This window comes from Scyliorhinus torazame, chromosome 1 (assembly GCF_047496885.1).
Source record: "Scyliorhinus torazame isolate Kashiwa2021f chromosome 1, sScyTor2.1, whole genome shotgun sequence".
Classification (NCBI taxonomy): domain Eukaryota; kingdom Metazoa; phylum Chordata; class Chondrichthyes; order Carcharhiniformes; family Scyliorhinidae; genus Scyliorhinus; species Scyliorhinus torazame.
In genome coordinates, this window is record NC_092707.1 from 104,676,127 (window position 1) to 104,696,617 (window position 20,491).

The 20,491-nt window shown below is 47.2% G+C and overlaps 1 protein-coding gene across 1 annotated transcript in view; it reads right to left on the bottom strand.

Moving 5' to 3' along the window:
* Nucleotides 1–1,069: 1,069 nt before the first annotated feature.
* The window catches only part of crkl (v-crk avian sarcoma virus CT10 oncogene homolog-like), a 91,695-nt gene continuing 72,273 nt past the window's right edge, over nt 1,070–20,491 (bottom strand). Inside the window, exon 2 of the mRNA XM_072499288.1 lies at nt 1,070–5,080. Within this exon, the coding sequence (XP_072355389.1) occupies nt 4,946–5,080 (135 nt within the window). The 3' untranslated portion in view covers nt 1,070–4,945. The remainder of the gene's footprint in view (nt 5,081–20,491) is intronic.

Here is a 20,491-nt window from a genome sequence, read left to right on the forward strand (position 1 = left end):
TGATGTTAATATGGGAGATATTAAATGTGTTCCCCAAGACACAGCAGGCAAACATCATTGCAAAAGCTACATGTGAGAAGTTAACCAGAGGCAGTGGTGGTGCTGTTACTATCCAGCCAGGCACAGGAGTGCAAAACCTCCCGAGGGCTGCACTACAGCGCACTAGATCTTCCACACCATGGCTTTTACCTGCTACGCACTGTCCACTTGAAGAGCTGTAAAGCAAGATCTGTCTGCCGACACTGTAGCCAAATAAACAATGGCCCCCTTTCAACTGCGAGTTTTTTTACATTCCACATAAATGGAGGGCTATCCCGAAAAGTTGTCCTAAATACTCATTATGGATTAATTACTCAACTGTTTGTGGAACTTGTGGGTCTTTTTAGCAAAGATTTACAACAATTTGACTGTTTGCCCCACTCACCAGGGCTTCAGCACTGAAGAATTAAATGGGGAGGTTGATAGTTGCAGCTTCAGTCACCGAATATCAGCCATTCCCACGAATGTGCGGCTTATTTTGCAGAAACCTGTAGCTCAAGAGGCAAAAGCAAGCTTTTCCACAGTTCTACAGAGCAGAGGGGCATGGAGCTAAAATTAACTCAGCACCACTTTAGTAATGAGTCAAATTGCTGTTGAAAGCAATGCCGCAAACTGAAAGATGCATTTGCCGTGGCCTGAAACGAAGAAATCTTTAGCAGCCTGTGGTTTCAAGAAACATTCAACTTCAACAGCTGATTTCAAACCGCATTAGCAATTAAGTATTAGTCACTGATCTAAAACGTAGGTTACAGGTAGGCTGCAGATAAAATAAACCCAGAATTCAAGTTGTTTGGCTGCAAGTATTCCTTTAACATAATCAGACTGCCTTCCATTCTACTATCTGAATTGCTAACTTTCTTACCGAGTCCACCAGCAGGCCTGCCTTGATTCCTGGCTCCACGCTGCTCTAATGAAATAGTTCTGGGTGTATTTTACACGAACTGTATTTTCCCTTCACTCTTTTAGCTTTCTCCCAATGTCCACATCAGTTTCAACATTGTTGCTTCAAGATTGCGGAGGGGAGAAGATGTGAATTGTCAATTTTATTTAATAATGTACAAACATTGGCTTCAACAACGGGGCATTTCGATATTTGACCCAAATGAAAACTAATCAACATAGCCACCCCCCTCAGTGAAACCTGCAAATACTGAAATACTGGTAAACCTCTGAAACACACAAACTAAAAGCACCCAAAACAGCCCATTTAAGCAAAATTCATTTTATAGATTACTGGGGCTTGTCAGCAGTTTACAGTTCTAGACACTTGCATTTCCAAACACTAGATTTATTCAATCAGGGTTAGACATAATCTGTACTGTACACAGGCAAAAAGCTCCCATTCCCAGAATGTTAAACAAAATGCATTAATAATTCTCCTGGAACAGACAGCACAAAGCTTTCTACAAAAATAAGAAACTAGCATGCATGGAGGCCACAGACATTTTCAATAGTTTTTTAAGCTATTAGCACATATTAAAAACCTGTTGTGAATTTGCTGTGTTGTAAACAATTTTTTATTAGCAACAAATCCAGTGGGAAGGCAGGCAAGTGATGCAGGCTGAATACACACTCACCCTCCACAGTATGATTCACGCTCACCCTCCACAGTATGATTCATCGCTTTATCACTGCGCGACGCTTACAAGAGGCGCGGACATGTGTTTTATTTCCTTCCTGTAGTGCACGAGCCTGGTTACAATATTATGGAAGCTGATAAGCTAAGAAGGAAAAGAAGCAGGCCAGGTACTAATAACCTGAAAGGGGAAACACTCAAACTGGAACTGAATCATCAAGAGATGAAGAGCGGGGGATGGGGGGAGCGAGGGGGAAATGTAGGACATCGTCCATTCTCACGAGGCATTTCTGGCAACCAGACAGAATTTTAGGAGTCCAGTGTAATAGCTTGGCAGGCAGGCCAAGGGAGCTATAGTGGTTTGACAAAGGAAACAAAAACAACAAGGCACAAAGCGAGTAGCAAAACTGAGGCATATCTAAAGAATCTGTGATTCTGTAATAAAAAGCCTGCTGGATCAATACTACTATGTCATGGTTAATCTGACAACCCAGGATCTGTCCGACTAATTGAGAACTTCAGCATGGTGAAGAGTGGAGGGAAAGGCAAATAAAAATGTTGGTTCTAAAATGTCTGAAGCCACAATATGATCACCCCTACGAAAATATGAATTCTAAAAGTCTCCTTCAAAAAGTAACCAGGACAGTGATAACTAATCTATCGCAACCTGCCCACTGATACGGCAGCGAACACTTTGATTTTAGGCACTAGGTGCATACTTTGGTTTGATGGTGAACTGACCTCAGGAAGTCATCCGGTCCCCTCCCCCCATTACACCAGGTGATTTCCTCAATGTTCAGAATACGCAGGGAGCTTCAGAAAGATGCGGAATGCCAAGGTTTCATTTTAATAACCAGTAACTACGGTCTACTGTGAAAACAGTGAAAAATCAACACTGTTAAGCAACCATTAGCACACATAGTTACATTAGCACACATTCGCCTATAGCTCTTCATGGGGACTGCTCCAAGCTACCAAGTGGGAGAAGATAAGTGGACTTGTTACAACTGCAACTGGATAAAATCCAATTAATAACAATTTTTCATGGGGAAATAAAACTGCAAATGCCCATTACTGGCATCTACTGCACACCCACCTGGTTAAGCTACAGTGTGATATGCTGGCTGGGAATGAGCAGCAATGGAGGTGATCAATTCCCCACCGTTACCTCTGGGGATATATCAATGGTGTGTTTCTGCTCAATCCGGCAAAACAGTTTATGTACAATTACTCCACAAGCATCGTCGGTGTTGCCACTGTAGAGGAAGTAACACTTCCACAGCAAAGGGTCAGGATTACCACCTCAAAGGACTGCAGCAGCTTCAGTAATCGACACGGTGGGGTGACAGCTTGTCAACAGTATTTGAATTTAGTGTTGCACTGCAGGTGACAATTCTTTCACCCAGGTTATTAAACAAAGCAGTCAGTGCAGATATTAAAACATACAAGGTTTGAACATCTTCATTTAAATTACGAAAAACGAGTTTGTCAACGGAAGCTGATTTCAATACAGATTACCTAGGGCTTTCAATTTGCAAAGACTTGTTTGGAAGAGGGATCAAATCCTGACTCTTTGTGTGCAATGCAAAAGAGAAACAAGGCAGGAGAGGGGCAGCGCCGGTAGGTGAGGAAGGGGGAAGAGAGAGGGCGAAGAGGCTCCAGTGGGCGAGAGGGCGAGGAGGCTCCAGTGGGCAAGAGAGAGGGTGAGGAGAGGAGGCTCCAGTGGGGAAGAGAGAGTGTGTGCGCGCGCGCGCGCACTAGCGGGCAAGGGGGAAGAGAAAGGAGGCGCCAGCGGCCGAGAGCAAGGAAGTGATAGCGAGGATGCCGCAACGGGTGAGGGAGAGAAGGCACCAGCAGGCAAGGGAGAGAGAGGCGCTGCCGGCAAGAAGAGGAGGCACTGACAGGCAGGAGAGGGAGGCGGCACCGACAGGCAAAGGAGAGAGAGGAAGCACAGGAGGGCATGGGAGGGTGCAGGCATGTGCAGGATCAAGATAAAGAAAACATGAAAGAAGTTAACTCAGTGAGCACGTGCACAAGAAACCAGAGTGTGGTATTCAAGCGTGCCCATTCCAACAGGCAGAGGTTAAAAAGGACTCAAACGCACTGCACCCCATCAAACTGACATCCACTGGCTCCACACAAACCCTTCTGGCCGCATTGAGTAGGTGAAGACCATCTGACTTGAGCTGGATATCGGTATAAGTCAGGTAGACTGTATTTGCTGGATATGAGGTTACCAAGGGAGCTGTCCAACATTGAGCATCATCACAGAAATGCAGATCAAGAAATTGCTTTTAGAAAAATCTTCCAAAAGGGGAAGGCACTAATATCTCCATTGAAATATTTCTGCCCATTAGCCAGATATTTTGTCATCCCAGATATTCTGAAGGCCTTTCACCAAATTCTGACCCACAATCGCCATGTTTAGACATAGGAAAAGGGTCTGCCTTCCGGACTCAGAAGCCCACGAGCCAATCCTTTTATAGCTAATCTGCAGCCAAGCCCACTACGGCTGTGAATCATCAGTCTATCCAAGACTCTTCTGCCTCAGCCAGCCTACACACGGCAATCTATCTAGATTCCCACGTGTGAGCAATTCTGTTCCCATTTAGCCAGAGTGTTTCCTCTTTCAAAGCTCAGTCTTTACAGGTGTTACAGAACTGTAAAAGTGACTTATTCATGATTGTTTTCTACAGCTATCTATCTGATTGTATCCAAAAAAAAAATTGTGACTCCTCTACATATTGGATATGGCACCACAGACTAACGTTATATAGACTGTACTCCAAATCATTTTAAAATCATTCTCATCAGTCCGATGCCTCAGTTATTCACTCAGCTCCTTTGCATTAAGTATGCATCCAAGATAATAATTGAGGCTAGATAAATCTAGTCCCAGTAGCATCCCTGAATACCACAAGCAATAATTTGGCACGGGATCACCACATTTACATGCCTGTCACAGGCAGGAGGAATATCCAACAAGTGTTCCAAGTGTGAGGGGTGCAGCCAGGGTACACTCGGTTATCCCTTTGACTTCAAACTTGTACTGAAGCATCGTCTATTGTGGCAATGAGATCAAGACTGTCTCTCTCCCGTCCTTTTCTCCATTTATTGTTAGTAATCATATAGCTTTAATGGTACGTGGGAAGAGCTCAGACAGAAACATTAAATTCCAGCAGGTAAGCAGATACTCAAAAATCCAATCGCGGTTCCATGGCAAAATGATGGTTTCCCCATTAGTCTGGAAGCGATGCACCAGATGTGATGCTGATACCGTGTGCGATGAACAGGCAGATGGAGGTGACCACATGTTCCCGGACCTTTAGGTCATTCATTCTCTTCAGGGTTTTGGGGATCAATGATCTGCACGTGAGTGAAAGGGAACAGTCCTTGCCGGCCATTCACCTCACCTTCCCATTGGCCGCTGATATTCATCCTGGTCACTTTCACAAGGTCACCAACCTGTTAGAGAGAAAAATAACCGGAGTTCAAGTCACTGCATGGAATCAGAATTCAGCCAATCAACATAATTCACTGATGTGGGACAGTCATAGCCACGTGGCGGTGATCTTCTATTGCTTCTTACCTGTCATCATGCACAGTTCACTCTCAATTTAAAATTGCTTAATTCAAACCATCTGACAACTCAAAACTAGTTTCAGCATAAAAATCTGCCCAGGCTGCCTTATTTATGTCACTCAATTGCAATTACTGTACAATTCTGGGGTTTGAGTGAAAAACGACAACTTGGGAGCCCTCTGGAGTTTACTGCATAACTGAAAAAAAACCAAGCAAATATATTTTTCATTGTGTGACATCGTATTGTTAATGGATCTGTACCCATGCCATCCTCAGCAGCTCTGATTTGGTAGGTACAGCACATGTCACAACCTTACAGTACCCACAGTGTTCCTATTGTAAATGCAACAAGCCAACGCTAACTGTCTGCATATACAGTTTCAAAAATATACGAAAACAATTCCAACATGGGAACATCCGGTGGTGGCCATGGTGTGAGTGGTCGCACACAGGGCAGCTCCTGCTTGAAGGCACAGGAAAGAGCTTTTGACCCGAAATTGGGTGTCATTTCGACAGAAAAGTGTAACTGAAAGTCAGAGAAGTCCCCCCCGGGAGTGGTATGTCTGCCGGTTACCAAACCCGGCAGAAGGTGAAAGACCCGGCCAAGGAGTTGGAAGAGACCTGTGGCGGAGCTGTCAGTGGAAGGACAGCAGAGGGGGAAGGGCTATTGCAAGTAGCAACGCCCCAGATCGAAGTCAATGGCCTTCATCAGGGAAGACTACCGCCAGCAGAGGAAGGAAATGCAGGAGGATCGCTCGAAGACCATCGAAGGGACTGTGGCACCCATGAAGGGCTCGATGGAGAGGGTGGAGAAATGCTTGGAGGCTCAGGGGTCGCAGATTTGAGAGATTGAGAGGGTGATGTCGGACCACAGCGATCGGGTGGTGGCACTGGAGGCGGAGGTGGGGCTCTTAGTAGACTTTGCACGACGTTGACAGCAAAGGTGGAGGAGCAGGAAAAGAGATCGAGATAGCAGAATCTGCGAATAGTTGGCCTACCAGAAGGAGTGAAAGGTACAAGTGCCATGAGGTATGTTTCGAGGATGCTGGCGGGGGTGTTGGATAAGGCTCGAGGTGGACAGAGCGCACATGTCTCTGAGGCAGAAGCATAGAGCAGGAGATCTACCGCGGGTAGTGATCGTGAGGCTCCACAAGTTCACAGAGAAAGAGAAAATTCTGCTGTGGGCCAGGGAGAAGTGTGAATGGGAGGGGAACAAGGTCCAAATATACCTGGTCACTGGAGCTGAGCTGACAAAACAGCATGCGGGGTTCAACAGGGCCACGGCGGTGCTACATCAGGTCAGGTATGGGGTGCTTGACCCGGCGAAACTATGGGTGGCTTATGAAGGCCGGGAATACTACTTCGAGACCCCAGAAGCAGCCAATGACTTTATCAAGGAGCCTAAATTGGGAGAGAACTGAACAAGTTTGGGAGACTGAGATGCTGGCACTTTGAAGTAATTGAGAATAACGGTAGAGTGGGGGTTGCGGGGAGGGTTCTTTTCCTCTGATATGGAGGCTTTTTTCTATTGGGTCAACAAAGGGCAGCAGGCATGAAAAGTTTGTTTGGGGCCGCCTGTCCCCACCCCCTCCTGCTGCCTGTGGCTCTGCTTTGTCTTCTTGTTTGTATTTGGGAGAGGTGACCTGTGGTTTGAGATGTGGGGGAGGGGGAGGCCAACTGGGAGCCTTCTTCAAAGGAAACACAGATGATGGGGAGGGGGGTCAGTAGGAGGAGCCTCTGGGCAAGAGTTGCCATGCTGGGAGGTAATGCTTGTGAATGGAAGCGAGGTGAGGGGGAAGGCAGAGAGAGGTGGCCATGGGGGGTGTGATGTGACACGGGGAGGTTGGAGAAGAAACATGGTCAGGGGCTGAGAAAGGGGCCATCTTTGATGGGCCAGGTACAGGGTGAAATTAACGGGGGCGAGCCAAAAGGGGAGGATGGTGGACAGTAGAGGGGAGTGGAGGCGCAAGTCCCCGGTAAGGCTGATAACATGGAACATGCGAGGGCTCACTGCACCGGTGAACAGATCTTGGGTTTTGCGCACTCAAGGAGTTTAAAAGCGGTCTTTCTGCAGGAGACACACCGCTGCGTGAAGGACCAGGTTAGAACATAAGAACTAGGAGCAGGAGTAGGCCATCTGGCCCCTCGAGCCTGCTCCACAATTTAATGATATCATGGCTGATCTTTTGTGGACTCAGCTCCACTTTCAGGCCTGAACACCATAACCCTTAATCCCTTTATTCTTCAAAAAACTATCTATCTTTATCTTAAAAACATTTAATGAAGGAGCCTCAACTGCTTCACTGGGCAAGGAATTCCATAGATTCACAACCCTTCGGGTGAAGCCCTCCTAAACTCAGTCCTAAATCTACTTCCCCTTATTTTGAGGCTATGCCCCCTAGTTCTGCTTTCACCCGCCAGTGGAAACAACGTGCCCGCATCTATCCTATCTATTCTCTTCATAATTTTATATGTTTCTATAAGATCCCCCCTCATCCTTCTAAATTCCCAACGAGTACAGCCCAATCTACTCAACCTCTCCTCGTAATCCAACCCCTTCAGCTCTGGGATTAACCTAGTGAATCTCCTCTGCACACCCTCCAGTGCCAGTACGTCCTTTCTCAAGTAAGGAGACCAAAATTGAATACAATACTCCAGGTGTGGCCTCACTAACACCTTATACAATTGCAGCATAACCTCCCTAGTCTTAAACTCCATCCCTCTAGCAATGAAGGACAAAATTCCATTCGCCTTCTTAATCACCTGTTGCACCTGTAAACCAACTTTTTGCAACTCATGCACTAGCACACCCAGGTCTCTCTGCACAGCAGCATTTTTAAATATTTTATCATTTAAATAATAATCCCGTTTGCTGTTATTCCTACAAAAATGGATAACCTCACATTTGTCAACATTGTATTCCATCTGCCAGACCCTAGCCCATTCACTTAGCCTATCCAAATCCCTCTGCAGACTTCCAGTATCCTCTGCACTTTTTGCTTTACCACTCACCTTAGTGTCGTCTGCAAACTTGGACACATTGCCCTTGGTCCCCAACTCCAAATCATCTATGTAAATTGTGAATAATTGTGGGCCCAACACTGATCCCTGAGGGACACCGCTAGCTACTGATTGCCAACCAGAGAAACACCCATTAATCCCCACTCTTTGCTTTCTATTAATTAACCAATCCTCTATCCATGCTACTACTTTCCCCTTAATGCCATGCATCTTTATCTTATGCAGCAACCTTTTGTGTGGCACCTTGTCAAAGGCTTTCTGGAAATCCAGATATACCACATCCATTGGCTCCCCGTTATCTACCGCACTGGTAATGTCCTCAGAAAAATTCCACTTAATTAGTTAGGCATGACCCGCCCTTTATGAACCCATGCTGCGTCTGCCCAATGGGACAATTTCCATCCAGATGCCTTGCTATTTCTTCCTGGATGATAGATTCCAGCATCTTCCCTACTACCAAAGTTAAGCTCACTGGCCTATAATTACCCGCTTTCTGCCTACCTCCTTTTTTAAAGTGGTGTCACGTTTGCTAATTTCCAATCCACCGGGACCACCCCGGAGTCTAGTGAATTTTGGTAAATTATCACTAGTGCATTTGCAATTTCCCTAGCCATCTCTTTTAGCACTCTGGGATGCATTCCATCAGGGCCAGGAGACTTGTCTACCTTTAGCCCCATTAGCTTGCCCATCACTACCTCCTTGGTGATAACAATCCTCTCAAGGTCCTCACCTGTCATAGCCTCATTTCCATCAGTCACTGGCATGTTATTTGTGTCTTCCACTGTGAAGACCGACCCAAAAAACCTGTTCAGTTCCTCAGCCATTTCCTCATCTCCCATTCTTAAATCTCCCTTCTCATCCTCTAAAGGACCAATATTTACCTTAGCCACTCTTTTTAGTTTTATATATTTATAGAAACAAATATATAGGCTATGGAAGGGGTGTGTGGGTCAGGTTTTCCATTCGGGGTTTGAATCAAAGTCGACAGATGTGGCAATTTTAATGAGTAAGAAATTGGGGTTTGTGAATGTGAAGTAAGCAAGGGACCCGGGTGGGAGATATGTGATTGTAAGTGGGATATTAGAAGGGACGGCAGTGGTACTGGTGAATGTGTATGCACCGATTTGGGACGATGTCGGTTTTATGAGGTTTGCTGGCAGTGATATTGGACTTGGCCACCACCAGCTGATTATGGGAGGAGACTTTAATTGTGTCCTACAGCCGCGGGTAGATAGACCGAGCCCCAGGTCAATGGGTAGGATTCGTTTGGCAAAGTAGCTGGGCAGGTTTATGGAAAAGATGGGTATGGTGGACCTATGGCACTTCAAGAACCCAGAGGGAAGGGAGGTTCGGTGGCATAGTGGTGAGCACTGATGCACACAGCTCCAGGGTCCAGGTTCAATTCCGGCCTCAGGTGATTGTCTGTGCGGAGTTTGCACTTTCTCCCAGTGTCTGCATGGGTTTCCTCCGGGTGCTCCGGTTTCCTCCCACCGTCCAAAGATGTGCAGGTTAGGTGGATTGGCGACGCTAAATTGCCCCGTGTCCAAAAGGTTAGGTGGGGTTACTGGATTATGGGCATAGGGTGGAAGCCTGGATTTAAGTAGGGTGCTCTTTCCAAGGGCGGGTGCAGACTCAATGGGCCGAATGGCCTCCTTCGGCACTGTAAATGCTACAATTCTATGATTCCTATGAGTATTCCTTTTTCTTACATGTATATCGGGTGTATTCAAGAATCATCTTTTTTGTGGCGAGCGGGCGGTTTAGGTTGAGGTGGAGGGGACAGAACACGCAGGGATAGGAAGCTCAAACCATGCGTTCCACTGGCTGGAGATTCAGCTTAGATCGGGATGGGAGCTGAGGCGGGGATGGAGGCTCGATTCGGGGATGTTAGCAGATAGAGAGTTCATAGAATCACAGAATGTACAGTGCTAAAGGAGGCCATTTGTGACAAAGTGCAGGTTGATAAACGAGGTGTTTAGGGATACTATAAGGGCAGCACGGTAGCATGGTGGTTAGCACAATTACTTCACAGCTCCAGGGTCCCAGGTTCGATTCCAGCTTGGGTCACTGTCTGTGCGGAGTCTGCACATTCTCCCCGTGTGTGCGTGGGTTTCCTCCGGGTGCTCCGATTTCCTCCCACAGTCCAAAGATGTGCAGGTTAGGTGGATTGGCCATGATAAATTGCCCTTAGTGGCCAAAATTGCCCTTGGTGTTGGGTGGGGTTACTGGATTATGGGGATGGGGTGGAGGTGTTGATCTTGGGTAGGGTGCTCTTTCCAAGAGCCAGTGCAGACTCGAAGGGCCGAGTGGCCTCCTTCTGCACTGTAAATTCTATGATATTAAAGATTATGTAGAATTGAACCAAAACGGGGAGGTGTCGGTGGCCACATTTTGGGAAGCACGAAAAGCGGTGGTCCAAGGGGAGATTATCGTCTTCAAGGCACATGCGGATAGGAAAAGGAGGGAGAAATATGAATGGCTAACGAACGGGATAGTGGAGGTAGATAGGGAGGACTTGAGGGTGCCCACCACGGAGGGACTGGCGAGGAGGAAAAAAATACAGGGGCAATTTGATTGGTAGACAATGGGGAGGGCGGTAGGACAGCTATGCAGTGCAAGAGAAATGCAGGAGGAATACGGGAAGAAGGCGAGTCAAATGTTAGCGCATCAACTATGGAGGCAGGCCGTGTCCATGGAAATATTGACAATGCGGACTGGGACCGGGGAAGATAAACGAGGTGTTTAGGGATACTATAAGGAGATGTGCAGGGTGGACCCAGGGGTGAAGAGGGGGACATGGAACGGTTCTTAGACGAACTAGAGTTTCCACAGTTGGAAGAGAAGGGGCAGGCGCTGGCGGAGCCCCTGGCGCCGAGGGAGGTATTGGACAGTATAAGAGGTATGAAGTCATGGAAGGCCCCAGGGTCCGATGGTCACCTGCTTGAATTCTAGAAGGAGTTTGCGACGGACCTGGCAGCGCATCTCTTGGTGTGTTTAATGAGGCTTTGGAGATCTGCCGGAGACGATGACACAGACAATGATCACATTGATACCAAAGAAAGGGAAGGACCCGTTGGAATGTGGGTCGTATAGACCCATAATCGCTGTTAAGTACAGAAGTGCTGGCTAAACTGGGTTAGGGAAGGATGGAAACTTGTGCCCCAGGGTTGCTGCGGAGGACTAAACATGTTTCGTAAGGGTAGGCCGTTTTCCAGTATTGTAAGGAGGCCGTTAAACGTGATCATGATACCGTCGAGCGCCAAGGTACCAGAGGTAGTGGTGTCCATGGATGCGGAGAAGGCATTTGACCGGGTGGAGTGGCGGTACCTTTTTGAGGTCCTGGGAAGGTTCGGGTTTGGGCCGAAGTTCGTGGCCTGTTATATGTGGCATTGATGGCGAGTGTGCGGGCCAATGACATGGGTTCACGGAACTTTGAACTGCACAGGGGAACAAGGCAGAGGTGCCCGCTGTCGCCGCTGCTGTCTGTACTAGCTATAGAGCCTCTGGCAATGGCTCTTTAGGGGTCGGCAAAGTGGCAAGAGATTACGAGCGGATGAAGGGAGCATCGGGTGTCGCTATACGTGGATGACCTACTATTTTATGTTTCTGACCCGCTGGAGAGCATGGAGAGGATCATGGCCCTGTTGGGGGAGTTTGGGGCGTTCTCGAGATACAAGTAAAATGTAGGGAAAAGCTAAATGTTCCCGGTGAATGAGTTGGGTCGGCGTGCCAGTTTAGGGGGGTTGTCATTTAAGGTGGCCAGAGACAGGTTCGATACCTGGGAATTCAGGTAGCGAAGGAATGGGCGATGCTACACAAATGGAATATAGCAAAGCTGGTGGAGGAGGTTAGGGAGGATCTGAAGAGGTGGGATACGCTGCACCTGACTCTGGGAGGGAGAGTCCAAGTGGTGAAGATGAACATTCTGCCGAGGTTCCTGCTCATATTCCAGACACTTCAGATCTTTGTACCGAAGGCCTTCGTTCGAAAACTGGATAGGATATGATCATCTCGGACTTTGTATGGGCAGCGAAGGTGCCACGGGTTCAGAGGACCCTGCTACAGAGGTAGAGGCAGAAGGGAGAGTTGGCGTTGCCAGACCTGCTACATTATTACTGGGCGGGGAACGTGGAGAAGATGAGGTAGTGTGGGAAGGAGAGGGGACAGAATGGGTTAGGATGGAGGAAGAATCCTTAGGGGGTCCAGCTTGAGGGCTATGGTGACGGTGGCATTGCCAATGCTGCAAAGGAAAAAGCAGAGGGCCTGTGGTGCAGTCCACAGTAAAGGTCTAGAACCAGCTGAGGAGGCATTTCAAGGCAGAAGGGATGTCAGTGCTGGCGCCGCTTTGCGAGAGCCACGGTTTAAGCCACGGGGCAACGCTGCGGCCTTCGCCTCTCGATTGCCCGGAAGTGGCGGTCGGCAACGCCACTAGGGGTAGCAGCCTGGCTGGGTGACTTTCTTCGGCTGGAAAAGTTCAAGTACGAATTAAGAGGTTCAGCGGAGTGCTTCGAGGCAAGGTGGGGGGTGTTTGCAGCCGTGTTTGAGGTGCTGTTCGTGGTGGTGGTGGTGGTGGGGTGTGGGGGTGAAAAAGGGAAATATTTGTGCAAACTGTATAGTTGTGTGCTGGGGAGTTTTGTTCCTCAAACTGTTTGTTTTGTAGAAGTTTGGAATAAACTACATTTTTTTAAAAAAACTATTCCAACATGGTTTGTATACCTATCACCTTTCTCCCAGTCAGTTCAGTTATGTAATGCTCATGTCACACAAGTGCCAGGCAATGATCATAGAATCCCTATAGTGCAGAAGGAGTCATCGAATTTACAGTGAAGGAGGCTATTCGGCCCATCGAGTCTTCTCCGGCCCTGAGAAAGAGCACCCTATTTAAGCCTACACCTCCACCCTATCCCTTTAACCCAGTCACCCCACCTAACCTTTTGGGCACTAAAGGCAATTTAGCATGGCCAATTCAATTAACCTGCATATCTTTGGCCTGTGGGAGAAAACCTGAGCACCTGGAGGATACCCACGCAGACACAGGAGAACGTGCAATCACGCGCAAGGCTGGAATTGAACCTGGGTCCCTGGCACTTTGAGGCAGCAGTGCTAACCATTGTGCCACCATGCACCTCTCTAAATCTTCTCCAACAAGAGAGAATCTAACCATTGCCACTGAACATTCAATGGCATTCCCGTCACTGAATCCCCCACTATCAACATCCTGGAGGTTAACCCATTAACCATCTACAATGCACAGGTCAGGAGTGCATTGGAATATGCTCTACTTACCTGGACGATCTGAAGAAAGGCTGTTTAATCATGGGCCAGGGCATGAAATAACTGTGATCAGTCCCTGGGTGAACCTCCTGGCAGCTCCAACAACAGAAGAACCTTGACACCATCCAGGTCAAAGTTGCCTGTTTGATTGGCATCCCAACCATTCAATCCTTCTACCACCACCAGTGCACAGTCGCAGCCGTGTGTACCATCTACAAGATGCACTGCAAGAACTTACCAAGGTTTCTTCGACAGCATCTTCCAAATCCATGACCACTACCATCTAGTCACTCACCACCCTGACTTGGAAATATATTGACGTTTCTGCACTGTTACTGGGTCAAAGTCCTGAATTCCCTCCCTAACCGCGTGTGGGTGTGCCTACACCTCAGGGACTGCAGCAGTCCAAGAAGGCAGCTCATCACCACCATCTCGAGAGCAATTTAGGATGGGCAATAAATGATGGCCTGGCCAGCGACGCCCACATCCCATGAATAAAAAAACAAATGTGTCTTGGGGTGCACAGCATCACAGAAATCATGATAAATTTTAGCAATTAGTGGGTGAGTGTCTACTGCAGCACCAGAACCAGGCAAGCTCGGTATTGACCTACGAGCTTTTTATACCAGCACCATACTCAAAATAGAACTACTTCTGACTAACCACAAACAAAGGAAACCAGAAACACAAAGATAACAAAGAAAAAATGTATAAACTCCTTAGAAAAGTTGCAAGATTATTCAAACTGTAGCTTGGATATTAATCCTCAGTGTGCAGCTGAGCTGCCTTAAGAGGCGAGGAATCCTGCGGTGAGTAACTCACCTCCTGACTCCCCAAAGCTGTCCACAATCTATAAGGCACAAGTCAGGAGTGTAATGGAAGACTCTCCACTTGCCTGACTGGATGAATGCAGCTCCAACAACATTCAAGCTCAACACCATCCAGAACAAAGCAGCCCTGCATGATTGGCAATCTACCCACAAACATTCACTCCCTCCACCACCGGTGAACAGTAGCAGCCATGTGAATCATCTACAAGGTACGCAAGAACTCACCGAGGCTTCTATGGCAGCACCTTCCAAACCCAGGAACTCTACCCATCTAGAAGGCAACGGGCAGTTGGCACATGGGAACATCACTACCTGGAAGTTCCACCAAGTCACTCACCATCTTGACTTGGAAATGTATCGGCCGTTCCTTCACTGCCGCTGGGGCAAAGCCCTGGAACTCCCTCCCAAACACCACTATGGATGGGCCTACACCTCATGGACTACATCGGTTCAAGAAGGCAGCTCACCACCACCTTCTAGAGGGCAATTAGGATTGGGTAATAAATACTGGCCTAGCCAGCGACACCCACATCCCATGAAAGAAAAAAAATGTGTTCCCTTCAATTCAGTTTGAAACTGGGATCACACAATACATCAGAAAGCTGCTTTTATCCCAGTGCTGTTACCAGACAGCTTCCAGCATTCCTGCTATTTAATTGTCTTCCTTATCCTAGAAATAAACTGGCAACCCAACAAAATAAAACAGGTTCTTCAAACCTCCAGTCAATATGTAATTGCAACCCAACAAAATAAAACAGGTTCTTCAAACCTCCAGTCAATATGTAATTTAAATTGCTGGTCTGCTCTGTTTACAAACAGCTCCTGAGTTACTGCCACCAGCCACTGGGAAAATAAACAGATGAGCAACTGGAGAACAGCTTGGCACAGGATGGCAGTGACTGAGACTACCCAGGAGAGCAGCAGGTGGCAGCCCACTCACTGCAAATAAAATCTGCCTGGTTTATCCCCCACGTTATGTACAAGTAACCTAATACCCAACTGAGAGATTCCCCCAGGGACTGATCACAGTTATTTCATGCCCTGGCCCATGATTAAACAGCCTTTCTTCAGATCATAAAGATTTTATCAGAGGCAGTGAAAAAAATAAAAGGAGACAATGTGAAGACGAAAACAATATGGGAAGAGGGAGAACACATCCATAGTCTAGTGGTGCAAAAACACGGCAGCTCAGTGGTTAGCACTGTTGCTTCACAGCACCAGGGACCTGGGTTCGATTCCCACTTGGGTCACTGTCTGTGCAGAGTGCACATTCTCTGCGTGGGTTTTCTCCGGGTGCTCCGGAGTTTCCTCCCACAAGTCCCAAAAGACGTGCTGTTAGGTGAATTGGACATTCTGAATTCTTCCCGTGTACCCGAACAGGTGCCAGAATGTGGCGACACGGGGATTTTCACAGTAACTTCATTGCAGTGTTAATGCAAGCCTACTTATGACACTTAGAAAGATTATTACAAAGTCAGTGACCTGTGTACTGTAGCCACCTGGGTTGGCCAAGTCCTGATTTAAAATGGAGAACAGCAAAGGCTGAAGGGAAACTCAGCCAAGACAGGCAGAAACTAGCAGGTGCAAGTTACTGTGAATTAAACTCTGCAAAAGCCTGTGCACTCTGTCAGACTGTAAGATTGTGGGAAGATCTTATGAGGAAAGACTGAGGGACTTGAGGCTGTTTTCATTAGAGAGAAGGTTAAGAGGTGACTTAATTGAGGCATACAAGATGATCAGAGGATTCGATAGGGTGGACAGTGAGAGCCTTCTTCCTCGGATGGTGATGTCTAGCACGAGGGGACATAGCTTCAAATTGAGGGGAGATAGATATAGGACAGAGGTCAGAGGTAGGTTCTTCACTCAGAGAGTAGTAAGGGTGTGGAATGCCCTGCCTGCAAAAGTAATGGACTCGCCAACACTAAGGGCATTCAAATGGTCATTGGACAGACATATGGACGATAAGGGAATAGTGTAGATGGGCTTTAGAGTGGTTTCACAGGTCGGCGCAACATCGAGGGCCGAAGGGCCTATACTGCTCTGTAATGTTCAATGTTCTATGTCTCTGTAGTCCAATGAAACAGCTTGCTGACCCTCATCATTTAGAACAACTCGGGGAGGTCTGTCAGTATCCATGTGTAAAGTGTGAGTGAATCTTTATTTGGGAGAGACAGTGAATTTGGAGGCTTGTCGCACCTTGGACTTGCTGGCTCCGCATCCAGGGGTTTAATCTAAATAATGGGATGACAAGCAGCAGTTCCCAGGGCTTTCCTGGACAACTAACTGTTAGATACAGCACTAACCTTCAGGGAAATCCTTAGTTCTGAAAGTTTGAAACACTGGATGGAAGTATTTTACCAACTGTTGTGATCATTTCATCTAGCTGAGATGTCATCACCGATCCCAAACAAAAACCCATGATCCCTCCATCCTGGCAAACTACCATTTCCAACTCTTTCTGCTCCATTTTTAATAAAAAGGAAATAATGTTTGACAAATTTATTAGAGTTCTTGGGGAATGTAATGAGCAGTCAAGAATGGGGAACCAAGAGATGTGATTTCCAAAAGGCATTCAAAAAGGTGCCACAGCAAAGCTAACTGCACATGGTGTTGAGGGTGATATATTAGCTATCCATATTATGTATATGGATAGAGGGTTGACTAACGGACAGGAAATAGAATTGAGATAAATGGGATATTTGCAGCTTGACAAAGTGTAACAAACAGGGGTCAGTATTGGAGCCCACGTTCCAGATTAATGACTCCGATGAAGGAGCCAAATGTACTGTAGATAAATTTGCTGACAACACAAAGATAGGTAAGAAAGCAAGTTGTGAGGACAGTCTGCAAAGGGATAGCAATAGGTTTTTGGGGGGGGGGGGGGGGGGGGGGGGAGAGAGAAGAGGAGGAGGGGGGAGATTTGGTAGATGGAATATAATGTGGGAAAATGAGAAGTTGTCCACTTTGGCAGGAAGAATAGAAAAGCAGAATATTATTGAAATGGAGACTGCAGATTGCTGTTGTACAGGGGGATCTGGGTGTTCTTGCACTTGAATTACATAAAGGTTAGCATGCAGGTTCAGCAAGTAATTAGGAAGGTATGTGGAGTGTTGGTCTTCATTGCAAGTATAAAAGTCTTGCTGCAACTGTACCGGGTATTGGCAACACCACACCCTGGAGTACTGGGTACAGTTTTGGCTTCCTTATTTGGGAGATAGACTTGCATTGGTGGCAATTCAGTGAAGGTTCATTAGGTTGATTCCGGAGATGAAGGGATTGTCTTATGAGGAATGGTTGAGCACGTTGAGCCTATACCTATTGGAGTTTGGAAGAATGAGGAGTGACCATGGAGGGGTTGACATGATGAATGCTATTGGGATGTTTCACCTCATGGGGGAATCTAGGACAGGGGCCACAAGTTTCAAAATAAGGGGTCGCCCATTTAATACAGGGATGAAGAGTTTCTTCTCTCACAGGGTTAAATTTGGTATTATAACCCAGAGAACAGCGCCACTGAATATATTCACGGCTGAGTAATAGATTTTGGGGAGTGAAAGGTTATGGGGTGTAGACGGATACGGCCACCTTCAGATCAGCCACGATCTTATTGAATAGTGAAACAGGCTCGAGCAGCCACATAGCTTCCTGCTCCTAATTAGTATGATCTTATATTCTTCAAGTTCTGGAATATGCTGCCACCTCACAGATCAGTGTCCATCTTTCCCGGAACACCATGCTCAAATTAGAACAATGAAAATTACAGTAAGAAGTCTTACAACACCAGGTTAAAGTCCAACAGGTTTGTTTCAAACACTAGCTTTCGGACCACTGCTCCTTCCTCAGGTGAATGAAGAGGTAGGTTCCAGAAACATATAATTAATTTATATATATATATATATATATGTATAATATATTATATATATAAATTATATATATGTATATATATATATATATATAAAAAACAGTCGGCCTTGGGTAGGGTGCTCTTTCCAAGAGCCGGTGCAGACTTGATGGGCTGAATGGCCTCCTTCTGCACTGTAAATTCTATGATATGATATAGACAAAGTCAAAGATGCAAGACAATGCTTTGAATGCGAGCATTTGCAGGTTATTAAGTCTTCACAGATCCAGAGAGAGGGGTAAATTGTCTCAAGGTGTGCGGCCTCAACCGGGACCTTGGATTCATGTCGCATTACATTCATCCCCCACCATCTGGCCTAGCCTTGCAAAATCCTACCAACTGTCCTGGTTTGAGACAATTCACACCTCTTTAACCTGGGGTTACCCCTATCTCTGGATCTGTAAAGACTTGATAACCTGCAAATGCTCGCATGCAAATGCTCGCATTCAAAGCATTGTCTTGCATCTTTGACTTTGTCTATACATGTGTTTCTGGAACCTACCTCTTCATTCACCCGAGGAAGGAGCAGTGCTCCGAAAGACTAGTGATTTGAAACAAACCTGTTGGACTTTAACCTGGTGTTGTAAGACTTCTTACTGTGCTCACCCCAGTCCAATGCCGGCATCTCCACATCAAAGAAAAGTACAGCACAGGAACAGGCCCTTCGGCCCCCTAAGCCTATGCTGACCATGTTGCCGTCTAACCGATCTATATCCTGCTGAATCCTCTGACAGTCCTCATCGCTATCTGCAATTCCACCAACTTTTATGTTGATTTACCCTCAAAACATCCGCCCCAATCTAGATTCTTCAATTCCTGCCTAATATTCGGTTTCTGCCCTAGTGACAGTACTGAAACAGCTCTTAAAGTCACAAGGGACATTCTATGTGACTGTGACAAGGATAACCCTTCCTTCCTTGTCCTAGGCCTGTCTGTTACCTCTTACACAGTCGACCACATCATCCTCCTCCAACACCTCTCCATTGCTGTCCAGCTGGGTGGGGCTGCTCTCCCCTGGTTCCATTCTGAACCAATCATAGCCAGAGAATCACTTGCAGTGGCTTCCCTTCCTGCTCCTGCAATTACCTCTGGTATGCCCCAAATACTTACCCTTGTCCCTCGCCTACTCCTCATCTACATGTGGCAACATCAGAAAACAGTGTTAGTTTTCACGTGTACACTGATGACAGCCAGGTCTACCTCACCATCATCTCTTTTCACTATCTCTAAATTATCGACTGCTATTAACAACCAGATCAGTCATTTCCTCCTAACAAATATTGGGAAGACCAAAGTCATTGCCACAAACTCTGTTCATTAACTACTGACTCCATATAGGTTTGCCCCAGGGAGGCTGGACGGAGGATTCCAGAGCTGGCACCGGGCAGGAATCAGGAGAGTGGGAGATTTATTTATAGATGGGACGTTTGCGAGCTTGGGAGCGCTTGAGGAAAAGTATTAGCTGCCCCGGGGAAATTTCTTTAGATATATGCAGGTGAGAGCGTTCACGAGACAACTGGTGAGGGAATTTCCGCTGCTTCCGACACAAGGGATCCAGGACAGGGTGCCTTCCGGGGTGTGGGTCGGGGAGGGCAAAGTGTCAGAGATATACCGGGAGATGAGAGACGATGTGGAGGAGCTGGTGGGCGAATTGAAGGGAAAATGGGAAGAAGAGCTCGGGGAGGAGATTGAGGAGGGTTTGTGGGCTCATGCCCTAAGCAGGGTAAATTCCTCGTGTGCCAGGCTTAGCCTGATCCAATTTAAGGTGCATAACGGGAGCAAGGTTGAGCAGGTTCTTCGGAGCGGAGGACAAGTGCGGGAGGTGCGGGGGAAGCCCGGCGAACCACACACATATGTTTTGGTTCTGTCCGGCACTGGAGGGGTATTGGAGGGGAGTGACGGGAGTGACCTCGAAGGTGGTGAAGGTCCGGGTCAAGCCAGGCTGGGGGTTAGCTATATTTAGAGTAGCGGATGAGCCGGGAGTGCAGGAGGCGAAAGAGGCCGATGTTGTGGCCTTTGCGTCCCTAGTAGCCCGGCGTAGGATTTTACTTATGTGGAAGGAAGCGAAACCCCCCCGGACTGGAGGCCTGGATAAACGATATGGCGGGGTTCATAAAACTAGAGCGGATGAAGTTTGCGCTGGGAGGATCGGCTCAAGGGTTCACCAGACGGTGGCAACCGTTCCTTGAGTATCTAGCGGAACGTTAAGGGGAAGATAGATGGCCAGCAGCAGCAACCCGGCGGGGGGGGGGGGGGGGGGGGGGGGGT